The 22978-nt window shown below is 45.3% G+C and overlaps 1 protein-coding gene across 2 annotated transcripts in view; it reads left to right on the top strand.

Moving 5' to 3' along the window:
* Positions 1-1189: 1189 nt before the first annotated feature.
* Positions 1190-22978, top strand: part of LOC139753860 (uncharacterized) — a 40120-nt gene continuing 18331 nt past the window's right edge. For both annotated transcript variants that reach the window (XR_011713781.1, XM_071670801.1), the window contains exon 1: positions 1190-1419. Coding sequence is in view for 1 of the 2 variants with exons in the window: in XM_071670801.1 (XP_071526902.1) it covers positions 1350-1419 (70 nt within the window). In the remaining variant the exon portion in view is untranslated. The remainder of the gene's footprint in view (positions 1420-22978) is intronic.

Here is a 22978-nt window from a genome sequence, read left to right as displayed (position 1 = left end):
CAGTTTTTGTCTGTAGGTCCGTTTTTTTCTTGTCTGTCTGTCTGTCTGTCTGTCTGTGTGTGGGTTGTGTGTCTGTTTCTTCCATTGACGGACAGCGACCTCCCTCCGTCTACGGCTACTCTCCTAACATCTTACTCAGGTGATGATGTGCGAACCTGAGAGATAGATCATCAGCATCACTTCTGGTTGGACGCCCCTGTTGCGGTTACCGAGGAATCCGGATAAGTGAAACCCAGCCGAACTAACAGAGCGGGATGCTCCGCCCACCGGCCCCGCCCACGGTCATCACTGCAGGCGACATGGGTTCAAGTTCAAGGCTGAGGTCATCAAACCTCCTCCACTTGCCTCTGTATGCCTTTGTTGCTCACAACCCCCCCCCCCCCCAACACACACACACACACACACACACACACACACACACACACACACACATTCCCTCCCCCCTCCCCGCCTCCCCGCCACGCCCCTCCCAGACGCGATTTGCATGTAGGAAAATTTCGGTCCGCTACTGGTCCGGTCTGGACCGCTGCAGGTCTGTTCTGGTCCACTGCATGTCCGTTCTGGTCCGCTATAGGTGTGGTATGGTCTGTTCCGGATACTTTTGGTCTCTGTTGCAGATTTCGTCCGGTCAGCTATAGGACAGGTCTGGGCCACTGTAGGTTAGGTCTATTCACTATAAAACCTCTGATTTGAGCGAGATATGTTTCCTTATCGTTTCACTTCACTTCCATTGGAGGTCTGGTGTTAACAGTTCGCGTGGTAACTAACATATTCCCCTAAAATAAGCGCTTGAAACTATTTTCCTGTGGATGTATGGGTTGCACTCAAGTCGGCCAATGGGCAGGCAGCAAAACTATGACGTCGCGCGAACCAATCAGGTTGCAGCACCGATGGCATTGTTGTCCTCCACGTGTTTGTGCCACTAATGCACTACCTTAGTGCAAAACGTCACCTTTCTTAGCATCTATATTTCATTTCGCTTTTTTTTCTGAGCTCTTATACTGAAAAAATGCAAAAGAATATAAGTAAAAAAAGAATTAGAAATGCACTGTTGAGGCTACAGACGACCGGAGATCCTTGACGTCACAGTAACGGAGTCCTGTCTGACTTAGGACAGGGTGACGTCACGAGAGCGCGTGCTGGCCCAGGGTATCATGAGTATATAAGGCCAAGACGGCAGCTGAACTCTGTTACTTGGCATTGCACGATCTCAGTGGAAGGCAGCAGAGCTTGCCAGTGTTGAGACACTCCCACTCATCTGCTCAGACTGAAATAAAAGCCGCTGACAACCCCTTTGCGTCGAGTTGACAGATCGGGAATATTTGAAGCAAAAGTGTCAGTCAGTCAGTATGGCGAGGTGTCTCAATCTGACCTGCACTGCTGTTGCTATGTTGCTCCTGCTCTTCACCAGCGCTGAAGGTGAGTAACCCCTCTATTTGTCCCGAGATTATCGTCTCCGCTGACTTAACACATGTGTCCCTATCCAGGGAAAAGACAGCCGTGACACTCAGCTGGTTTACCGTGACGCGATTGAAATTTTATTTGATTTTTTTTTTTTACATTTCATCTCAACACTGACCCATTTCGTCTGCTGGTCTGTCTGTCTGTCTGACCAGTAAGAACTGTGTCTCTCCGCAACTGGTGATGGAACTACCATTTAAGAGGATCGAACGTCATTACTTCAAAAAAAAAAAAAAAAAAGAAGAGACGAATCTCTTACTAAAGACATAACACTGATGATGACGGTGTGCTCGAATAGACGATGATGAAGTTGTTGACCAGTTCAGTTTACATCAGGTACATGTACAATGTTGACCCACGGCACACCAGGCGAGAGCCACCACGCCCGCCGTCCATTTCTCATAACATTTTACACACTAGAGATTATAACACGGGCCTATGACCAGAGAGGAAATCTGCACACAGTTCTCATGATAGATATATATGGGAGGGAAAACCTTAACTTATATCTATAATAGAGAAGTAATTATTTTACATACATCTATAGCAGATTATGATAGACATATATAGTAGAGAAGGGATTATCATACAATTTTCTATAATTAAGAGGAATTACGTCACAGTCATCAACAACGGAGCAGAGATTATTGTAGTTATAAAGAACAGAGCAAAGAGTATCACACATATGAAACTGAGCAGAGTTTACTGTAGTTACACAGAACAGTGAAAAAAAATATCACTCATAAAAATATGAGCAGAGATTATCATGATCATACGGAACAGCGCAAGGATTATCATAATCCAGGCATAGAAAATGGTGCAAAAATTATTATATCATACAGTCTCTTAAAACAGCGATGAACTTGATGATGGAACATGGTCATGAGTATGATGGATTCTGTACCCCGAGTTACTTTTCACATTGGTGAATAACACACGTTTAGAGACGTTATCTGTTCTACACTGACTTGTGACACTCTGGGAAATGGTCAAATAAAACCCTAATTCATCAATACATCTCAATAGCAAAGCTAGGATTTGATATATATATATATATATATATATATATATATATATATATATATATATATATATATATATATATATATATATATATATATATGATCCTTATGAAAATTTATAATTAATTTATTTATTCCCAGCGGTGGACCGAACTAGTGTTTTGTTGTTATCATGTCAGTCTTGGGTGCCACATGGACACAGCAGTTATAAAGCGTGCCTCATGCTTCTCTACAGTCATCATATGATGAACGAATAACACTGGGCTTCCCCGGCGGAGTCTCCCGTCCCTCAGATGGACCTGGGGTTACACAATTGCTCACGCCCAAGTAGAAAGCGTCGAACCTTCGGGGATGACGCTCTTGACCTTGACAATATACCGGGCCCCTCTGGTCACCATCACACGCTGCTGCAATGTTGTGATCTCTGACGAGGCAGGAAGGAGTGGTTGCTTATCCTTGTGGCTCCGCATGATACGTGTGTTCCACCACGAGCATCGGAATGAGACGGGTGTCAGTGCTTGTGGAAGTCACCGTTAGACAGAGGTAGTTTGAGGCGCTTCCGCAGCTCGTACCATGATTAAGTCCATATGACTCTAAAGTCATATGGACGTAATCATGGTAAGAATCGTAAATGCTTTGGTGGGCAGTGTCAGTGTCGAGACGCTACTGTAGACGTTGTGGTATGGGGGTAAGGATAAGTGTTGCTCCATATACAATTGGTCACCGTATCTTCATTTATAAATGTGGAGTGTAAATCCAACAGTGACAACAATCTCGAACTGATGTGCAAGGAATGGCCCCGAATGGTTGTTGTCACACGCTATTACTACTACTCTCCTACTACCTACCCGAGTACTGTCGCTAATAACTGTAAATAAATTTAGCAGTGATATGGCAACAACTCCGTCCCGTCACAATAATCCTCCACTAAAAAACACTAGTTTTTCAACATGACAACAGTCGTAGTGAGTTCCACCATAACTTGAAAAACCTTTTAGCTCTATTAGGGCGAACTACTTCTCCATAACACGGCAACGGGGGTCACCACAAACAATAAAGTGACCAGGAAGTGCTGGCGGCGTGTGGCAAGTATGTGGGCACGCCGCGTTCACACCCGGTAGTGAAAGTGGGGCGTCTCGGCGGCCGGCGGCTGCGCTTCTTGTTTTATCTTTTTTTTTTTTCCAAACTATAACTCCTCTTGCTTATTTTTTTTTTTTTGAACCACCCCTCACCCACGTGTATTCGAATTATTATTCACTCTTGCTCTCAGGTCGCTCTGTGTGTCTAAATTACCGTTCCTTTTCAAGTAACTGGCAATTCCTGTTTTAAAATATTTTCAATCGTGTATTCTTGATTCCATGTCAACTTCCGCGTTACCATAAAATTTTCTGCACTTATGTTGCCTTCCCTTTTGTTACTGCAACATATTACCTTACAATTAACTGTAGACATTTTATTTATTTATCTTTTTTCGTTTACAATGATTACTTGCCAGAGAACAGTCACCAACTTATGTGTCTCTTGTTTACCTAACCGCGTTAGGATTGTCTAATCCGTTCCAAAGACCGTCGAATCAAGTCCTGGTGTTGTATGTAAGGTGGGGTCTTCATGTGTATATTCCTTTTCATTCATCACTTTTTTTACGTTTGTGTGTCATTTTCAGATGATATAGGAGTGACTGGTGGTGTTAACTACGATAATATGTTTACGGGAAGGGAGGGGTGAGGAAGGAGGTGTGTGTAGTGGGCTGCTGTGTGTACGGGAGGGGAGCGGTGAGGAAGAACGTGGATGTAGTGGTATGCTGTGTGTACAGGAGGGAAGCATATTGAAAGGCGTGCATCCTAATGACTTAATGAAGTATGCAGAGAATGAGTAATTCTTGTAAAGTGCAAGTCTACTCCTCATACTAGCCACAATGTGAGGGAGTATGAGTGGCGCACATAAACACTCGAAATCATACACACATCACACATGGGCCTACAAGCTGGTTCTCCCCCTATACACACTTGGTGCCCCCTCTCACACACTCTTCCCCCACCCCCAGTGCAACCCTCTCTCGTACATTCTCCCCACATAATGACCCCCTCCCCTCTCACAAATTTCCCCCTGAACTCCCTCTCGCACTCACTCTCCCTCGTGCTGCCTAGTCTTACACGCTACCATCTGGGACTGCCGCCTCTCACACATTCTTACCATGATACCCCCCCCCCCACTCACTCTCCCCTGTGCTACCCCCTCCCACTCACTCTCCCCTGTGCTACCCCCTCCCACTCACTCTCCCCCGTGATACCCCCCCCACTCACTCTCCCCCGTGATACCCTCCACTCACTCTCCCCCGTGATACCCCTCCCACCCACTCTCCCCTGTGCTACCCCCTCCCACTCACTCTCCCCCGTGATACCCCTCCCACCCACTCTCCCCTGTGCTACCCCCTCCCACTCACTCTCCCCGTGATACCCCTCTCCCACTCACTCTCCCCCTTGTGCTACCCTTCCCACTCACTCTCCCCCTTGTGCTACCCTTCCCACTTACTCTCCCCCATGCTACCTCCTCCCACTCACTTCCTCCGTGTTGTCCACTCTTACACACTCTCCCCCCATGCTGGCAACTCTCACACTTTCCCAGTGTTACCTCCTCTCACACACTTTCCCTGCACTTCCTCCCCCTTACACATTCTTCCCCCACTCAGCTTTCTCTCTCTCACACACCCTCACTCTCCATCTTCAGTCTGCCTCAATATCCCTCCCTCACTTCTCTGACAATGATTTCCAATTCTCTCTCCACTTTGCTTTGTTAGCAGAAATGACCTACAATGAAAAGTGCCATCTTGAAAATGCCCGTGTTCGTATCTGTAAGTAGAACGGTTACGAGGTATGTAAGTAGGACTTCGGTGACGCATCTATTCATATTTCAGTCAGACCTTAACGTTATCTCGTGTCTAATGTAAAAACTCTCCACAAGATAACAGATTCGGAGAGTATAAGGGGTCGATTACCATCCCAGGTACATACGACCTGGCAGCCACTGAGGTACGAAGGGAGGGGTCTGGGGGTTCGTGACGATCCACTGTGTAATTACCCATTTGTACTGTACGATGAAGGCGTTCCACACCCGTGGCGACTCCATCTCTTTACCTGCCTCTGTTTGCCATACAACTTTGTTTTAAAACTTCTGTGTGCTGTCCACATTTACCATTTCATATCTCGGTTTATTCCAGTCGTCCACTACTTTTACACTATGGTAGCACCTCTTTACATCTTTTCTAACATGCTTCATGCTCAATTTCATGTTATGGCTTCTCATTGTTCGATCCTCGCATCTTGCGAAGAACTGATCACTGTTAACGTCATCGAACTGCTCAGAAAACTTGACGGTTGTGATCAGGTCAACCCCTACTCCTCTGTTTTCCACAGTGGACACATTAAGGCCTCTAACTTTTTCCTGTAACTCAGCTTTCTTAAAAATCTGGTACCGTCATTGCTGCTTTCCTCTGGACCTTCTTTATTATTTCTTTTCTTTGTGCTTCATTACGTGCAGTGACCAAGCATGACAATCATACTCCGATGTTGGCCTAATGAAGGATGTGAATAGCTCGCTGTACATTTCCATATCCATATACTCTGATGCCGTTCTAATAAGTGCGATATGGACGATGTCAACTCCTAAGTCCTTCTCACACACAGTAGATTTCTCCTGCTTCTTACTTGCTTGATAATCTTCATATCGAGGTCTTTTTTTGATGACTGTGTCCCATTTCAGTACATCATATCGTGTTGAATCACATCATCCATTTATCAGACCAACACAGGAGCCTGTCTAGATCCCCTTGCAGGATAATGCGATCCTCTTTTCTTTTTCAATCCCCCTCATGACTTGGACGTCATCTACCACACATGTTCGGGTAGGAGTCCAGCTCTTCTGGCACGTCATTCACTAGATCAAGAAGAGCAAACGGTTCCACAAGAGAACCCCGCAGCATGCCAGTGGTGACCTCGCCTTCTTCCCTACGATCACTCTTCCCATTATATATTGTATGAACGAGCCATATTCCAGTATCTCCTGAAAATCATGGCTCTTCCTTATCAAGAGAGCCAATCCGCCTCCTACTTTGTCTTCTCTTTCCCTTACTTGTTAGCATGTATCGCCCCTGGACAGAGATCATATCTCTTTAGCATGTTTTGTCTCCACCATTCAAAAATATCAGGCGCACTTTCCCCAATTCGATCCTTGAATTCCAGCTCCTTACCTTTTACTATCAGTCCATGTGCATTTGTAGTTTTATATTTCCATCACTTAAAATTCCTGAGCTCTCTGCAGTATTGAAGGTGGCCGTTCTTTCCTCTTGCCTCAATTGATGTCTCCAGTTTTTTGCTTTGCAACTGTATTCTTTGCTCTCTCTCTCTCTCTCTCTCTCTCTCTCTCTCTCTCTCTCTCTCTCTCTCTCTCTCTCTCTCTCTCTCTCTCTCTCTTTTTTTCTCTCTCTCTCTCTCCTTGGTCTATCACTTCTGATGAAGACTCGACTGAATTCCTCCTCGACTCTAGGTTTCTCAACTTGTCCAAGTAACCCTTAGCGATATAACTCCACAATGAACGTCACCGTCACCAATCTCTCCCTTATGCCTTGACCATCGCTCCACCAACAGTCATTTTTTTTGTTCCCGAAACTGTCTGTGTCACGTCTATAACCTCTAGCAACATTCTTTTCAATTTTTGGAATGTGTTCTTCTTCCATATTAAGAATAGTCTTGTGAAAAGTCTTAAGAATATAAAGTGTGGGAGGAATGCTGCTAGAAGTTGTGAGAAGTTTTTATCAAGGGTGTAAGGTGTGTGTACAAGTAAGAAGAAAGGAGAGTGAAAGGTTGGTCTGCGGCAGGGATGTGTGATGTCACCTTGGTTGTTCAATTTGTGTATGGATGGGGCGGTGAGGGAAGTAAATGCAAGAGTCTTGGAGAGAGGGGCGACTATGCAGTCTATTGGGGATGAGAGGGCCTGAGAAGTGAGTCACTTATTGTTTGCTAATGATAGAACACTGGTGGCAGATTTGAGTGAGAAACTGCAGAAGCTGAGTTTGGAAGAGTGTGTGAAAGGAAAAAGTTGAGGGTAAATGTTAATAAAAGTAAGGTTATTTTTTGTTTAGCAGGGTAGAGGGATAGGTTAGTAGAGGTGAGTTTGAGTGGAGAAAAATTGGAGGAAGTGAGGTGTTTCAGATACCTGGGAGAGGAAATGGAAGCGAATGGAACCATGGAAGTGGAAGTGAGTCATAGGGAAGTTGGCAAAAGTTCTGGGAGCACTGAAGAAATGCGTGGAAAGAGAGAACGCTATCTGGGAGTCTGTGCGAAGAAGGGTGGATGTGGTGGAAATTAAATGCTTGAAGACAATATGTGGTGTGAGTTTTTTCTGATCGAGTAAGTACTGAGAGGGTATGAGATATGTGGTAATATAAAGAGTAGTTAAGAGAGCTTAAGAGGGTGTGCTGAAATGGTTTGGACATATGGAGAGAATGAGTGAGGATGTTTAACTAAAAGGATTTATGTGTCAGAAGTAGAGGGAACAAGGAGAACAGGAAGACCAAGTTGAAGATGGAGGGATGGAGTGAAAAAGGTTCTGAGCAATCGGAACCTAAACATGCAGGAGGGTGAATGGCGTGCCCGGGATAGTGAATTTGAAGAATGTGGTTCCTGGCGCTACCTCGTTAACACAGGAAACGACGATCTGGCTAAATTGGAATGGGTGAAAGCTCGTGAAATAATCAAAAGAAAAAAAATACATAAAACTGCCATATAAATAAAGTAAATCTGGGAGGTGTACTCAGGATGTGTTCACTCCTCCTCCTCCTCCTCCTCCTCCTTCCCAACATGACAGACGTCTTGTGATGGAGATGAATTACCTGCCGGTTGGGCCGCGGGTGAAGGTGAACCTGAGGTGAGGGAGTTGGCACTGGATGTTCGTCTTTTCGCTACTAGCATCTCATTTTCTAATACCGCGTTACGGCTCAAAATTTTCCCAACCACGCTCCAGAAAGACGAGTCTAAGACGACTCACTTTTGATCTTTCATCTTCACGTAGTAGAAAATTGCCATTCCACCGATCAACTCGCCGGATTAATCATGCACCTTCTCCCTGTCCACCTCTCCCTGAACCACCTATAAGAGTACTTCGTCCTCTTCCCTCAAACTTTTCTCTCATTAGTCATTCTACGCAGTGTTGTGTTCTCTATCCCGTCCAGTGTCTAGACGCCGCAATAAGGAGGACCTAAGGGATAATGGAAGAAAAGATAATGGGTCACGGCGCCTTCCCGCTGGCTTACTGGGAATACATGATCAGGAACTAAACACCCTGCGGTGGCAGCAGATCGAACAACAAATGAATTAAAATATCACAATCATTTTCCGTTCAGTTGAGTTCGGCAAAACAATTTTGATGGTTGAATACACTCACACACACACATATATATATATATATATATATATATATATATATATATATATATATATATATATATATATATATATATATATATATATATATATATATATATATATACATATATATATATATATATATATATATATATATATATATATATATATATATATATATATATATATATATATTCTTTCTTTCAAACTACTCGCCATTTCCCGCATCAGCAAGGTAGCGCCAAGAACAGAGGACTGGGCCTCCGAGGGAGCATCTTCACCCCCCCCCCCCCCCTCCGCTCCCTCCTTTGGAAAATTAAAAAAAAAAATATATATATATATATATATATATATATATATATATATATATATATATATATATATATCCCCCCCCCCCTCCGCTCCCTCCTTTGGAAAATTAAAAAAAAAAAAAAAATATATATATATATATATATATATAAAGTCCATTCATCTATGTCCCTCAACGAGATTGACCCCGACGGTGGCCACGTCAGGCCGAGTGATTGATTCCTCAGCCTGAAGCGCCCCGCCTTTACCTACATCAACCTGGGTTAGTGGTTCAGTTAGGTCGGCCTCAGAGGTGGTCACGTCAGCCTGAGTGGCTGGTCACTCAACAGAGACGACACCCCCCCCCCCCCCAAATGTCCCCACTCCATCAGCTACAGTCGCTCGAGTGACTGACTGGTCTTTCAGCCAGGACATCCCTGCTGGTAACCACGTCAAGCCCGAGAGACTGGTCCTTCAATCAGGACGACGCTGCTGGTGACCACGTCAGCTTGAGTGGCTCTTCCTCCAGCTAGGACGACCCTGCTGGTGACCACGTCAGCTTGAGTGGCTCTTCCTCCAGCTAGGACGACCCTGCTGGTGACCACGTCAGCTCGAGTGGCTCTTCCTCCAGCTAGGACGACCCTAACGATGACCACATCAGTCTAGGCGGCTGGCCCCTCACCTGATACCCTCTCCCTCCTCCCCCTGCCTAAACAAACCACATTCCCTCGACTACTTTTTGCTTTTACTTCGCCCAGTGTACCGCCCCTTCACACGCGCCTTGTACTTGTTATCGCCGTATCTTTATTGGGTGGTTAGGAGGAAGGGGGCTGGATATGGTAAGGTTCAGATGAGAAATAAAAGACAGCGACAGACTGTATAGACGTAAGGTGTACGTCTCACAGAGGTGTGTGTGTGGGGGGGGGGGAGTTTACTTTGCGGAATACATTTTGCTGTTCTGTTGCTGGTGTTGTTGCCTTGTTTACACACACCCGAGCAGACGTGGGGGGTATATGTGTAATGCTGTTCGTGGGTTTAGGAAGAACGTTGTCTAAGCTGAGCATTGTTCATAGTGTATATTGATGGATGACTGTAGAGCCTCTCTTAGTGCTTTGAGGTGCTGTAGGAACCTTAGGTGCGTCCCATACTCTGCTAAAGTCTGGGATAACTGCCGAGGTATGGGATAAGTGCCGATCCCTAGGGTAACTGTCCAGGCTTGGGATATGTCAACAGTTTGTGCAAAATGTTAGCTTCTGGTTTCTGCCATATCATTTACACTACTTCCCTTCAGCACGTACCAATTAGTTCTACCTTCAGTTGTCGATGTGGTTCTTCTATATATTCGTCTATATATTCGTCTGTGATGGATCATGTGGTCTTATTTTGTACGTCTGTACCTTCAGCATGTGTGACTTGGAGACGGAATGTTTTGGTAAAGGGAAATAAGTCAGGATGGGAAGGATCATAGCCTTTACCAGATGTCATCCAGTGTCTCGCCTCTCTCATGCTCCTTCCTTCTAAGCAGGAGATTGTGTTGTCTCCTACCATTCTCGTACTCGTCATAGCCCTGTCCACCTCCCAAGTGACACCCTCCATTTCCTTATTAATGGTCACCACAACCGCTCTCGATATGCTGTTACCAATGCTTCATATTCACGTCGAAGCTGCTTCGCAGAGGTCGAATCCCACCCATTCATCTAGCTCACCTCTTCCCTCGCCCCCCTACCCCTTTACTTCCTCCATAGAAGGGCCATATGTATGGTCAGCTGTTTGCCATTTAAGATATATAGCAGCCACCATAAACACAAAGGTCAATCGCAAATTGCTTCCGTCAGCACACCTCCTCTCTCTCTCTCTCTCTCTCTCTCTCTCTCTCTCTCTCTCTCTCTCTCTCTCTCTCTCTCTCTCTCGGCTGGGTGATTGGGTGAGCAAGGTACCACATGCCTGGGAGCCCGGAGGCCGCTCGTACTAATTAGCAACTTGGTCACGGTTGAGTCAATAGTCGCCTCTTTTTTTTTTTTTTCAATTTCAATTTCATGATGCGGTTAGTTACACCCTTGAGGAGACTGAGAGAGAGAGAGAGAGAGAGAGAGAGAGAGAGAGAGAGAGATGAACTTGAAGGTAAAATAGGAAATACAGAGAGACGGCCACGCTGGGAGCAGGAGCAAGGGAGCCTACTCAAAAGAAAAATACGACCCTTGAGCACTATGACACGGCCCTTGGGGTCCGATGGTGTGACACTTTGACCTTACCCTTAAGCGTCGGATAAAAGGCCGTTCCTTCATACCCTGAGGGTCGTATCCTCATACTCAAGGGTCGCACCGTTCCTCTTAAGGGTCGTTTCCTCATACTCAAGGGTCGTCCAGTTCTCATGGGTTGTATCTTCATACTCAAGGGTCGTACCGTTCCTTTCAATGGTCGCACTTTCTTTACAAGGGCCATATTCTCATACTCAAGGGTCGTGCCCTCAATACTCAAGGGTCGTGCCCTCATACTCAGGGGCCGTATCCTCATACTCAAGGGTCGTACCCTCATACTCAAGGGTCGTACCCTCATACTCAAGGGTCGTATCCTCCTACTCAAGGGCCGTACCCTCATACTCAAGGGTCGTATCCTCCTACTCAAGAGTCGTACCCTCCTACTCAAGGGTCGTATCCTCCTACTCAAGGGTCGTATCCTCATACTCTAGGGTCGTATCCTCCTACTCAAGGGTCGTATCCTCCTACTCAAGGGTCGTACCCTCCTACTCAAGGGTCGTATCCTCCTACTCAAGGGTCGTACCCTCCTACTTAAGGGTCGTATCCTCCTACTCAAGGGTCGTACCCTCGTGCTTAAGAGGTTAAGGACGTTTGGTCTACCCCGAGTCACATGCCAGGCAGGAAGTATTGTGGACACGCGCATGAAGCTGATGTCTTGGCGTTTTCTTTTTTTACAGCACGTTTGGCTATATTTTGGCTAGTTTACTACGCCCCATGGCGCGCTCTGGGAGAACTTCCTGCTGCCGCCCGGGCTATATTTTGCCGCTTATTAGAAGCGGTATATTTCATTTCTTAAGAATAGATTTTCAATTTTTCATAATCAACTGAAAAGTTATTATCACTTGAAAATTGCGTAAGATCTGTAGATCCATTTAAACCACCACACACTGTAAGATACGTAGATCCACTTAGACCACCACACACTGTAAGATCTCCAGATCCACATAGACCACCACACACAGTAAGATCTCCACATCCACTTAGACCACCACACATTGTAAGATACGTAGATCCACTTAGACCACCACACACTGTAAGATACGTAGATCCACTTAGACCACCAAACACTGTAAGATACGTAGATCCACTTAGACCACCACATACTGTAAGATCTCCAGATCCACTTAGACCATCACACACTGTAAGATCTGTAGATCCACTTAGACCATCACACACTGTAAGATACGTAGATCCACTTAGACCATCACACACAGTAAGATCTCCAGATCCACTTAGACCACCATACACTATAAGATACGTAGATCCACTTAGACCACCACACATTGTAAGATCTCCAGATCCACTTAGACCACCACACACTTTAAGATCTGCAGATCCAGCACCAGTATGACCAACACAGTGTTATCAGTGTTACCCTGACCCTGTGCAGTATACAGGTTATCTATTTCAACACCTCTGTTGGTAACGATTCAGATGTGTCTGGCTGGCATCGCTTGGGAGACGACATCTAGTAATGATTGTTAGAAGTGAATCCGGGTGATCAGAATTCAGGTTTGGATAATCAGAATTTATGTTGGCCGCGTTTTGGATAATGTGGATTGTTAGGATACGAATCTTGGATATTTAAAACTCCAATTAACCGAATCTCAAAAGCTGGCTAGCCTTGCTCAATCAGGATTCGGGTTACTGTAGTCAGTAACCGCTTCTTCGCTAGATCTAGTCGGTAACCGCTTCTTCGCTAGATCTAGTCGGTAACCGCTTCTTCGCTAGATCTAGTTAGTAACCGCTTCTTCGGTAGATCTAGTCGGTAACCGCTACTTCACTAGATCTAGTCGGTAACCGCTACTTCACTAGATCTAGTCGGTAACCGCTTCTACGCTAGATGTAGTCAGTAACCGCTTCTTCGGTAGATCTAGTCAGTAACCGCTTCTTCGCTAGATCTAGTCAGTAACCGCTTCTTCGCTAGATCTAGTCGGTAACCGCTACTTCACTAGATCTAGTCGGTAACCGCTTCTACGCTAGATGTAGTCAGTAACCGCTTCTTCGCTAGATCTAGTCGGTAACCGCTTCTTCGCTAGACCTAGTCAGTAACTGCTTCTTCGCTAGATCTAGTCAGTACCCGCTTCTTCGCTAGATCTTTCTCGGTAGTCTTGATCTCGTCTCTTCTTTTGTCATCTTGTGGGTCATTTGCCGTCTCGGATATACGTCATCATCTGCCTGCTGATCAAATTCAACCTCTTGTGTCTGGTGGTGTCTGGCATCACTGTCCAGTCAGGCAGTCTTTCCTAATTCTCTCTCTCTCTCTGTCTGTCTGTCTCTCTCTCTCTCTCTCTCTCTCTCTCTCTCTCTCTCTCTCTCTCTCTCTCTCTCTCTCTCTCTCTCTCTCTCGTTCACATCTTTCCTCTGATCTTCGTACTCTTCCTTTCTCTGTCTTTTGATTTTCCTCCTGTCGTTACTCCCCACCTCTCATTCTCGCCCTCCTCTCCCCTCCCCAGCCTCACAACCCCCAAAAACCTTATTTCCTCCCATCCCTTCCCATCCCCACCCCCTCCCCCTCCCAATCTCACAACATCCTCATCGCCCATCCTTGTCTGTGCTTGAATAAGAGAGAAAGAGCGAGAGACTGTAATATCTACAATTGTTATTCTTTGTGTGTGTGTGTGTGTGTGTGTGTGTGTGTGTGTGTGTGTGTGTGTGTGTGTGTGCACTGGAGTGTGTCCTGGGGTTGCAAAGTGGGGTAATGTTAGGTTGGTGAGGGAAGGGAGAATGTTGGGTTGGTGAGGGAAGGGAGGATGCTGGGTTGGTGAGGGAAGGGAGGATGTTAGATTGGTGAGGAAGGGGAGGATGTTAGATTGGTGGGGGAGGGGAGGATACTATGCTGGTGATGGAGGGGAGGATGTTGGGTTGGCGGGAGAGGGAAGGATGTTGGTCTGATGAAGGAAGGGAGGAGGTTGGGTTCGTGAGGGAGGGGAGGAGCGAAGATGTTACACCCGGTGTGGTCGCTGGGGTGCTATTTATGGGAGCCGCCAGCCTACGTGTGTTGGAAATGATGTATACACAGACTGAGAACAACCTGATGAATTTATCCTTACATATCTCACCATAAAAAGTCCAAGTGTCATTCTCAAGGGCCGAAGTCGAAGTGTCATTCTCAAGGGCCGAAGTCGAAGTGTCATTCTCCAGGGCCGAAGTCGAAGTGTCATTCTCAAGGGCCGAAGTCGAACACTAGTTTTCAACAGACTTCGTTCACGGGACTGATGAGTGCGTCATGGTAATGGGAGGCCCGGGCTCGACTCTGGGACGAGGTGACTTGCACACAATCCATCCAGCCGTTCATGCCCTCGCTCGAGGTTGGTTTATGGATGGGTGCCTGGCGTAATATGGGCCATATATGCAGTTAAGACACGATATATATATATATATATATATATATATATATATATATATATATATATATATATATATATATATATATATATATATATATATATATATGTATATATATATATATATATATATATATATATATATATATATATATATATATATACATTAAATAACCTTACCAACCAGTCAACAATACAGTCACCCCCTTTTTTAATAAATTCCACTGCAATACCATCCAAACCTGCTGCCTTGCCGGCTTTCATCTTCCGCAAAGCTTTTACTACCTCTTCTCTGTTTACCAAATCATTTTCCCTAACCCTCTCACTTTGCACACCACCTCGACCAAAACACCCTATATCTGCCACTCTGTCATCAGACACATTCAACAAACCTTCAAAATACTCATTCCATCTCCTTCTCACATCACCACTACTTGTTATCACCTCCCCGTTTACGCCCTTCACTGAAGTTCCCATTTGCTCCCTTGTCTTACGCACCCTATTTACCTCCTTCCAGAACATCTTTTTATTCTCCCTAAAATTTACTGATAGTCTCTCACCCCAACTCTCATTTGCCCTTTTTTTCACCTCTTGCACCTTTCTCTTGACCTCCTGTCTCTTTCTTTTATACTTCTCCCACTCAATTGCATTTTTTCCCTGCAAAAATCGTCCAAATGCCTCTCTCTTCTCTTTCACTAATACTCTTACTTCTTCATCCCACCACTCACTACCCTTTCTAAACAGCCCACCTCCCACTCTTCTCATGCCACAAGCATCTTTTGCGCAATCCATCACTGATTCCCTAAATACATCCCATTCCTCCCCCACTCCCCTTACTTCCATTGTTCTCACCTTTTTCCATTCTGTACACAGTCTCTCCTGGTACTTCCCCACACAGGTCTCCTTCCCAAGCTCACTTACTCTCACCACCTTCTTCACCCCAACATTCACTCCTCTTTTCTGAAAACCCATACTAATCTTCACCTTAGCCTCCACAAGATAATGATCAGACATCCCTCCAGTTGCACCTCTCAGCACATTAACATCCAAAAGTCTCTCTTTCGCACGCCTGTCAATTAACACGTAATCCAATAACGCTCTCTGGCCATCTCTCCTACTTACATAAGTATACTTATGTATATCTCGCTTTTTAAACCAGGTATTCCCAATCATCAGTCCTTTTTCAGCACATAAATCTACAAGCTCTTCACCATTTCCATTTACAACACTGAACACCCCATGCATACCAATTATTCCCTCAACTGCCACATTACTCACCTTTGCATTCAAATCACCCATCACTATAACCCGGTCTCGTGCATCAAAACCGCTAACACACTCATTCAGCTGCTCCCAAAACACTTGCCTCTCATGATCTTTCTTCTCATGCCCAGGTGCATATGCACCAATAATCACCCACCTCTCTCCATCAACTTTCAATTTTACCCATATTAATCGAGAATTTACTTTCTTACATTCTATCACATACTCCCACAACTCCTGTTTCAGGAGTATTGCTACTCCTTCCCTTGCTCTTGTCCTCTCACTAACCCCTGACTTCACTCCCCAGACATTTCCAAACCACTCTTCCCCTTTACCCTTGAGCTTCGTTTCACTCAGAGCCAAAACATCCAGGTTCCTTTCCTCAAACATACTACCTATCTCTCCTTTTTTCACATCTTGGTTACATCCACACACATTTAGGCACCCCACTCTGAGCCTTCGAGGAGGATGATCACTCCCCGCGTGACTCCTTCTTCTGTTTCCCATTTTAGAAAGTTAATACAAGGAGGGGAGGATTTCCGGCCCCCCGCTCCCGTCCCCTCTAGTCGCTTTCTACGACACGCGAGGAATACGTGGGAAGTATTCTTTCACCCCTATCCCCAGGGATAATATACATATATATATACATATACACACACACACACATGTATAGGGAGGTGAATGCAAGAGTCCTGGAAAGAGGGGCAAGTATGAAGTCTGTTGGGGATGAGAGAGCCTGGGAAGTGAGTCAGTTGTTGTTCGCTGATGATACAGCGCTGGTGGCTGATTCATGTGAGAAACTGCAGAAGCTGGTGACTGAGTTTGGTAAAGTGTGTGGAAGAAGAAAGTTAAGAGTAAATGTGAATAAGAGCAAGGTTATTAGGTACAGTAGGGTTGAGGGTCAAGTCAATTGGGAGGTGGGTTTGAATGGAGAAAAACTGGAGGAAGTGAAGTGTTTTAGATATCTGGGAGTGGATCTGTCAGCGGATGGAACCATGGAAGCGGAAGTGGATCATAGGGTGGGGGAGGGGGCGAAAATTTTGGGAGCCTTGAAAAATGTGTGGAAGTCGAGAACATTATCTCGGAAAGCAAAAATGGGTATGTTTGAAGGAATAGTGGTTCCAACAATGTTGTATGGTTGCGAGGCGTGGGCTATGGATAGAGTTGTGCGCAGGAGGATGGATGTGCTGGAAATGAGATGTTTGAGGACAATGTGTGGTGTGAGGTGGTTTGATCGAGTAAGTAACGTAAGGGTAAGAGAGATGTGTGGAAATAAAAAGAGCGTGGTTGAGAGAGCAGAAGAGGGTGTTTTGAAATGGTTTGGGCACATGGAGAGAATGAGTGAGGAAAGATTGACCAAGAGGATATATGTGTCGGAGGTGGAGGGAACGAGGAGAAGAGGGAGACCAAATTGGAGGTGGAAAGATGGAGTGAAAAAGATTTTGTGTGATCGGGGCCTGAACATGCAGGAGGGTGTAAGGAGGGCAAGGAATAGAGTGAATTGGAGCGATGTGGTATACAGGGGTTGACGTGCTGTCAGTGGAGTGAATCAAGGCATGTGAGGCGTCTGGGGTGGACCATGGAAAGCTGTGTAGGTATGTATACACGTGTGTGGACATGTGTATGTACATGTGTATGGGGGGGGGGGGGTTGGGCCATTTCTTTCGTCTGTTTCCTTGCGCTACCTCGCAGACGCGGGAGACAGCGACAAAGTATAAAAAAAAAAAAAAAAAAAAAAAAAAAAAAAAAAAAAAAAATATATATATATATATATATATATATATGTCTGTTTGTGTGTGAAACTGAGGGACAAGACCCCACGAGTGTTAAAAGTCTCTCCCCGTAACACATAACTAGATATTACTAATAGAAACGACACACACACACAAACACACACACACACACACACACACACACACACACACACACACACACACACACACACGAGTATACAAGAACGGAAGAAAATGGTGATAGAAGACACTGTGAAACACATTAAAGAGATCCATTAGGGCAGCAGCTGGGCAGGAGAGGTGGATAAAGAAGTTTTATCAAGTGCATTGAGGATCTACCTTCCCTAGAACTGGAAGGGAAAGAGATCTCATTATAACTCACAAGATTCTCAGTCGACTGACACATCAAGATAAGGCGAGAGTGTTCTTCTTCTTCTTCATAACTAGATGGAGACGACTCGGAGGGATATCACCAGAATTTTAAGAAGGAAAAAAGTGTCAGATGACTTTTTCTCCCCATCACCAGAATGTTTGATAGCCGAAGATGGCTCGTTGAGAATGTGTGTGATGTGCATGGAATATGAGGATTTTCAAAACAAGAGGGTATTATGTGATCATATATATATATATATATATATATATATATATATATATATATATATATATATATATATATATATATATATATACCTGATAACATACGAGTTTAGTTCAGTAAAAGTTGATAGATGCTGGCTCTGCTGTATCTGATTACTGAAAATGGCTGCCACACAATCTTTATCTGTAACAGTGTTGCATAATAATGTTAGGTACTGACAGGTGTGTGTGTATGTGTGTGTTCAACACCACAGGACCCCTATTTTGGGACATTTGTGGCTTTAAGGCAGCGCTACATCCAGTAGCAGAGAAATGATGGACTCTTAAGAGTGAAGTTGCTTGATGAGATTGTACACCTTTTCGCCAAGGATATATATATATATATATATATATATATATATATATATATATATATATATATTGAATGAACGAGCCAAATGGATGTTGATCATTCTTCCGTCGGTCCACAGACCCAAGTCTACACACAGTGGGGCAGGTTACGGTGACTGCTCATCTGAGCCAGGTAAGACTCTGTTGGGGTCATCTTTTATGTGGTCCCTTTGGATGGGTAATCACTCACATGTTGACAAGGTTAGTGAGTTATGAGGACCACCGCCCGGGGCCCTCATTCTGACCACCTGGGATCAAACAGGGCGGCCGACCGGAACTTTAGGCCATGGTCTGTTCCTCGTGACCCGGAAATTACGAGCTTCCGGGGTCCGGCAGAGTGAGGTATGCAAGCCAGTCCCGCTGTCATGAAGGACGTCAGCTGCTAGTACTAATCGTCGACGTAAGAGTCTATTCTCCTGATAATGTAAGGGGTACGAGTGCATCTAATTAGAACGACTATTACGTACGTTTATCGTTCAAGAACACTACGTGTTTCTTGCTCGTGATGTGAGCGATGAGCTCTTCATTCAAGATCGTGTTAAAGAAAAGAAAGAAAAACAAAAAACGATGAACAGGACACGTCAAACAGGTGCAATAAAAATGACAACACCAAGGCTGGAGGCGGACATAAGCCAGCGGCCTGACGTACCTGCTGGGAAAGGGAACTGACCCACAGTATGCCGACGCTCACGGAAATCCTACTGTAATCATTGTTTTGCAAATGCCCTCGCCAAAGGTGTGTGCAATTACCGTCTGGCTCTCTGATGACCCCCTGCGTGCGACCTTGCCTCTCGACAACCGCGAAGGAGTTACATGGACCCGCTCAGCCGTCTAAAGCCATACGCCTAATTATCCTCAGTGACACACGAGACGCCCAGGTCATCACAGCAGGATCTGGGCAGAACACCTAGCTAGCCATAACGCAGACGTCAGTTCAGACACCAGGCAGAGAGCAATCGAGACACCACCCACACACCGGCACACAGACACTAGCTAGGCATCATCCGCATACCAACCAGACACCAGTCAGACAAGATACAAGCACAAGTAAAAAACGATTTTCTTTTTTTTTTTCTTAAATCCCGAACGAGAGTCATCAGGTTGCTGATCTCATGGCATCTATTGTGAGAGGTGGGTAGAGGGAAGAGTCTCTCATCACTGACGTACACAGGTGCCGGAAGGAAGGAACACTCTTCTCACTCGTCCACTCACTGACACTCTCTCACCGAACATTAGACTCATTGTTGTCCTTGTGTGCTCAGAACCAGGGCATCTGGCATGGTCAAGGTGAACCATGGAGTAGTCTGCGAGGCTTGACTCGATATGGTAGGCTCTGGTTTGCGTACATTATACTCGCAAACGTGGATGCATGCCAATGGGGCCATTGTTCGCTTCCTGACGCTGCCTCACTGAAGTGGGAAAAGCAGCAAGGTGTGATATATATATATATATATATATATATATATATATATATATATATATATATATATATATATATATGTGTGTGTGTGTGTGTGTGTGTGTGTGTGTGTGTGTGTGTGTGTGTGTGTGTGTGTTCGAGGCTTTCTCATGTAATAGCTCAAGGCTTCTCAGGACAGTACACAAGAGTTCAACAAGACAGATTCAAGGCTTCATGGAAATGTGATACGAAGGTCCATGAAACAGTCCTTTGGGTGTGGTTGAGGATATTAGCACACACACACACACACACACACACACACACACACACACACACACACACACACACACTTGGAAACAATACACAGGGTGTGGATATGGACACTTATATAGAGGGTGTGGGTGTGGACACTTATATAGAGGGTGTGGGTGTGGACACTAGCACACAGGGTGTGGGAGTGCTCATTAGCTTACAGACTGCGGGAGCGAATGGCAGTACACAGGGTGTGCACAGCCAAACATAACATCTGAGGGTTATAATACTAAACACAACCAGAATAAAAAGGAATACAAAGGAATCCAAACAACAACAGACCAGCCGATCCTTTCGAGACTATTTGTGATGGTGGCTGAGATCAGAATCTCTGAGACTAGAGTAGAAGCATACTGATGAGTTGATGAGAAATGCCTGTAAACTTTATATGTAAATGAGGAGGCGCAAACAATGCCGGTCGTAGACTTCAAGCGGAGTATTCATCACGTCTGTTCTTAAACGTAATCGACAGTGCTGCATTCAGCTATTCTATTTGATACATCACTACCTACGGTAACTCGTGAAACCTTTGCCCACGAGTCTGTCAATAATTCAAGTGTTAATGATATGTACGGGAAAGAGAACCGGCCCCAGACTGATCCCTGTGGCACACCCCTTGTTACACCCAACCATTCTGAGGCTGGACCATTAATCACTACGCTGTTCACAGCCAATCCATCAATTTGCTCTCCACCGAAGTGCAACCCCATCTACACAATGCGACTTGACTCTTGTCAGTAACCTCTGAGGTGGAACTTTATCGAATGCCCTTCGGAAATACAATTAGATGACATCAGTCTGCTTTATCTCGATCATACGTGTTCGTTATATCGTAAACGATATCAGTCAGATTTGTCAAGACACGAACGATTACGTTCCTACGGGTTGTCCCTCCGGCTGGAGGGGATTAGGTCTTGGAGCCGAAGAAGGCTCTCCCTTGAGTTCCCCGTCATTAGGTAAATACCACCAGCGTGATGTCAATACGTCGCCGCCCCAACCCCTGGTATCCTTGCAAGGTCACCAGCGACGCTGAACACGGCCTCGGGCGAGGTCACCTGACCTTTCACTTCCGTTTGTCTGTATAACTCGCAGGGCGGGGTGTTGACCCAGGAGCTTCTGGTGCTCGACGGCTTCTGACCTTTTTAGGATTTTTTTCAAAAAGAAAAGAAAAAATAAGTGATGAACAAATCGCTCTTTACGCTCAGTGGGAAACACTGCTTCGTTTGTCTAGCTTTTTACCTGGGTAAATTCGATGTGGACTTTAGTCCGTGACTGGAGCCTCCAACGTAAAAAAAAAAAAAGAAAAGAAAAAAAACTACTAATAATGGAGAGTTGCCTCCTCAGCTGCTGAAAGTAGGGCGGCAGGACCACTCGGTACAACCTGATGTAATAGACACTTGGGTTATATGAACGGTCCCTCTCACCCATGGAGGATTTTCTTTTTTTACATTTCATTTTGTCTGTTCTGTGCACGGTCGAGACCAAGGTAGCACAATAATTGGCGACGAGGTGGCGAGTCTTCACGTATCGAGACACAAAAGGAATCAGAAAGTGGTCAAGACATCGTGGAATACACAAGAGGCGACACAACATGAAAAAGATGATTACCGAGGTCAGACTCATGTAAATTCAGAGCAGATACAGATGACTAGAGTAATGCCAAAAGGAACCATAATCAGGGCGCCGTAAAAGGTAAAGAGAAATAAAAAAAGCGGAACGGACCTGGCTGGTGTGTTATTAGGATTTCAGGCCTATCGGCTGCCAGGGTCGTTAAGGCCGTCTACGTAAAGGGTATAGCCATCGATCGAAAAACCTTTGCAACATTTTTCCTCGGGTGTTCAAGATAATCCTAAGGTGAAACATACTCCCAATAAATGCCTGACCTTTAGTGACCTTTGTGGTCGGAACTGTAAAATGTCTGAAGGAAGTTACTCTGACATAAGACAAAGGGTCGCTGGCAGGGGTCATATGGCTGGCGTGGCCCATCATGGAGACCTCATGAGGCAAAGGGTTTCACTGGAAGGGGTTAAATGGCTAGCGTGGCCTATCATGGAGACCTCATGAGAGAGAGGGGTCGCTGAAACGGGTCAGATGGCTGGCGTGACAGATCATGGTAATGCCAGTCTTCGTGTAAGACGAGCGGCTAGGAGAAACCTGGAGTGATTGGAAGACGCAACACAAGGATGTCCAGATAAGCAGACGGAACCTCGGCGTCAGTCTCAAGCGCTTTCGGGAGACCAATCATCTCTGGATGCAGAGTGGAAGTATAAAGTAACATGCACGACGCGAGTACATCATCGAGCACCAAAGCAGTACGGATGAATATGCAGTAAACATACGGCCATGAGACGAGCTGAGGTGGAACAGACGGAAGGGAAGCGAATGTGCTCAGCCGTGGAGCGGTCGGAATAACAGGCATAAAATACGAATTAAACCGACAAGAAGGTAAAGCAGAGGAAGTCCCATGGGTACGCGCAGCCCAGCGGAGA

This window comes from Panulirus ornatus, chromosome 15 (assembly GCF_036320965.1).
Source record: "Panulirus ornatus isolate Po-2019 chromosome 15, ASM3632096v1, whole genome shotgun sequence".
Classification (NCBI taxonomy): Eukaryota; Metazoa; Arthropoda; class Malacostraca; order Decapoda; family Palinuridae; genus Panulirus; species Panulirus ornatus.
The sequence above is the reverse complement of the archived record's forward strand: the minus strand, read 5'-3'. Positions and strand labels throughout refer to the sequence as shown.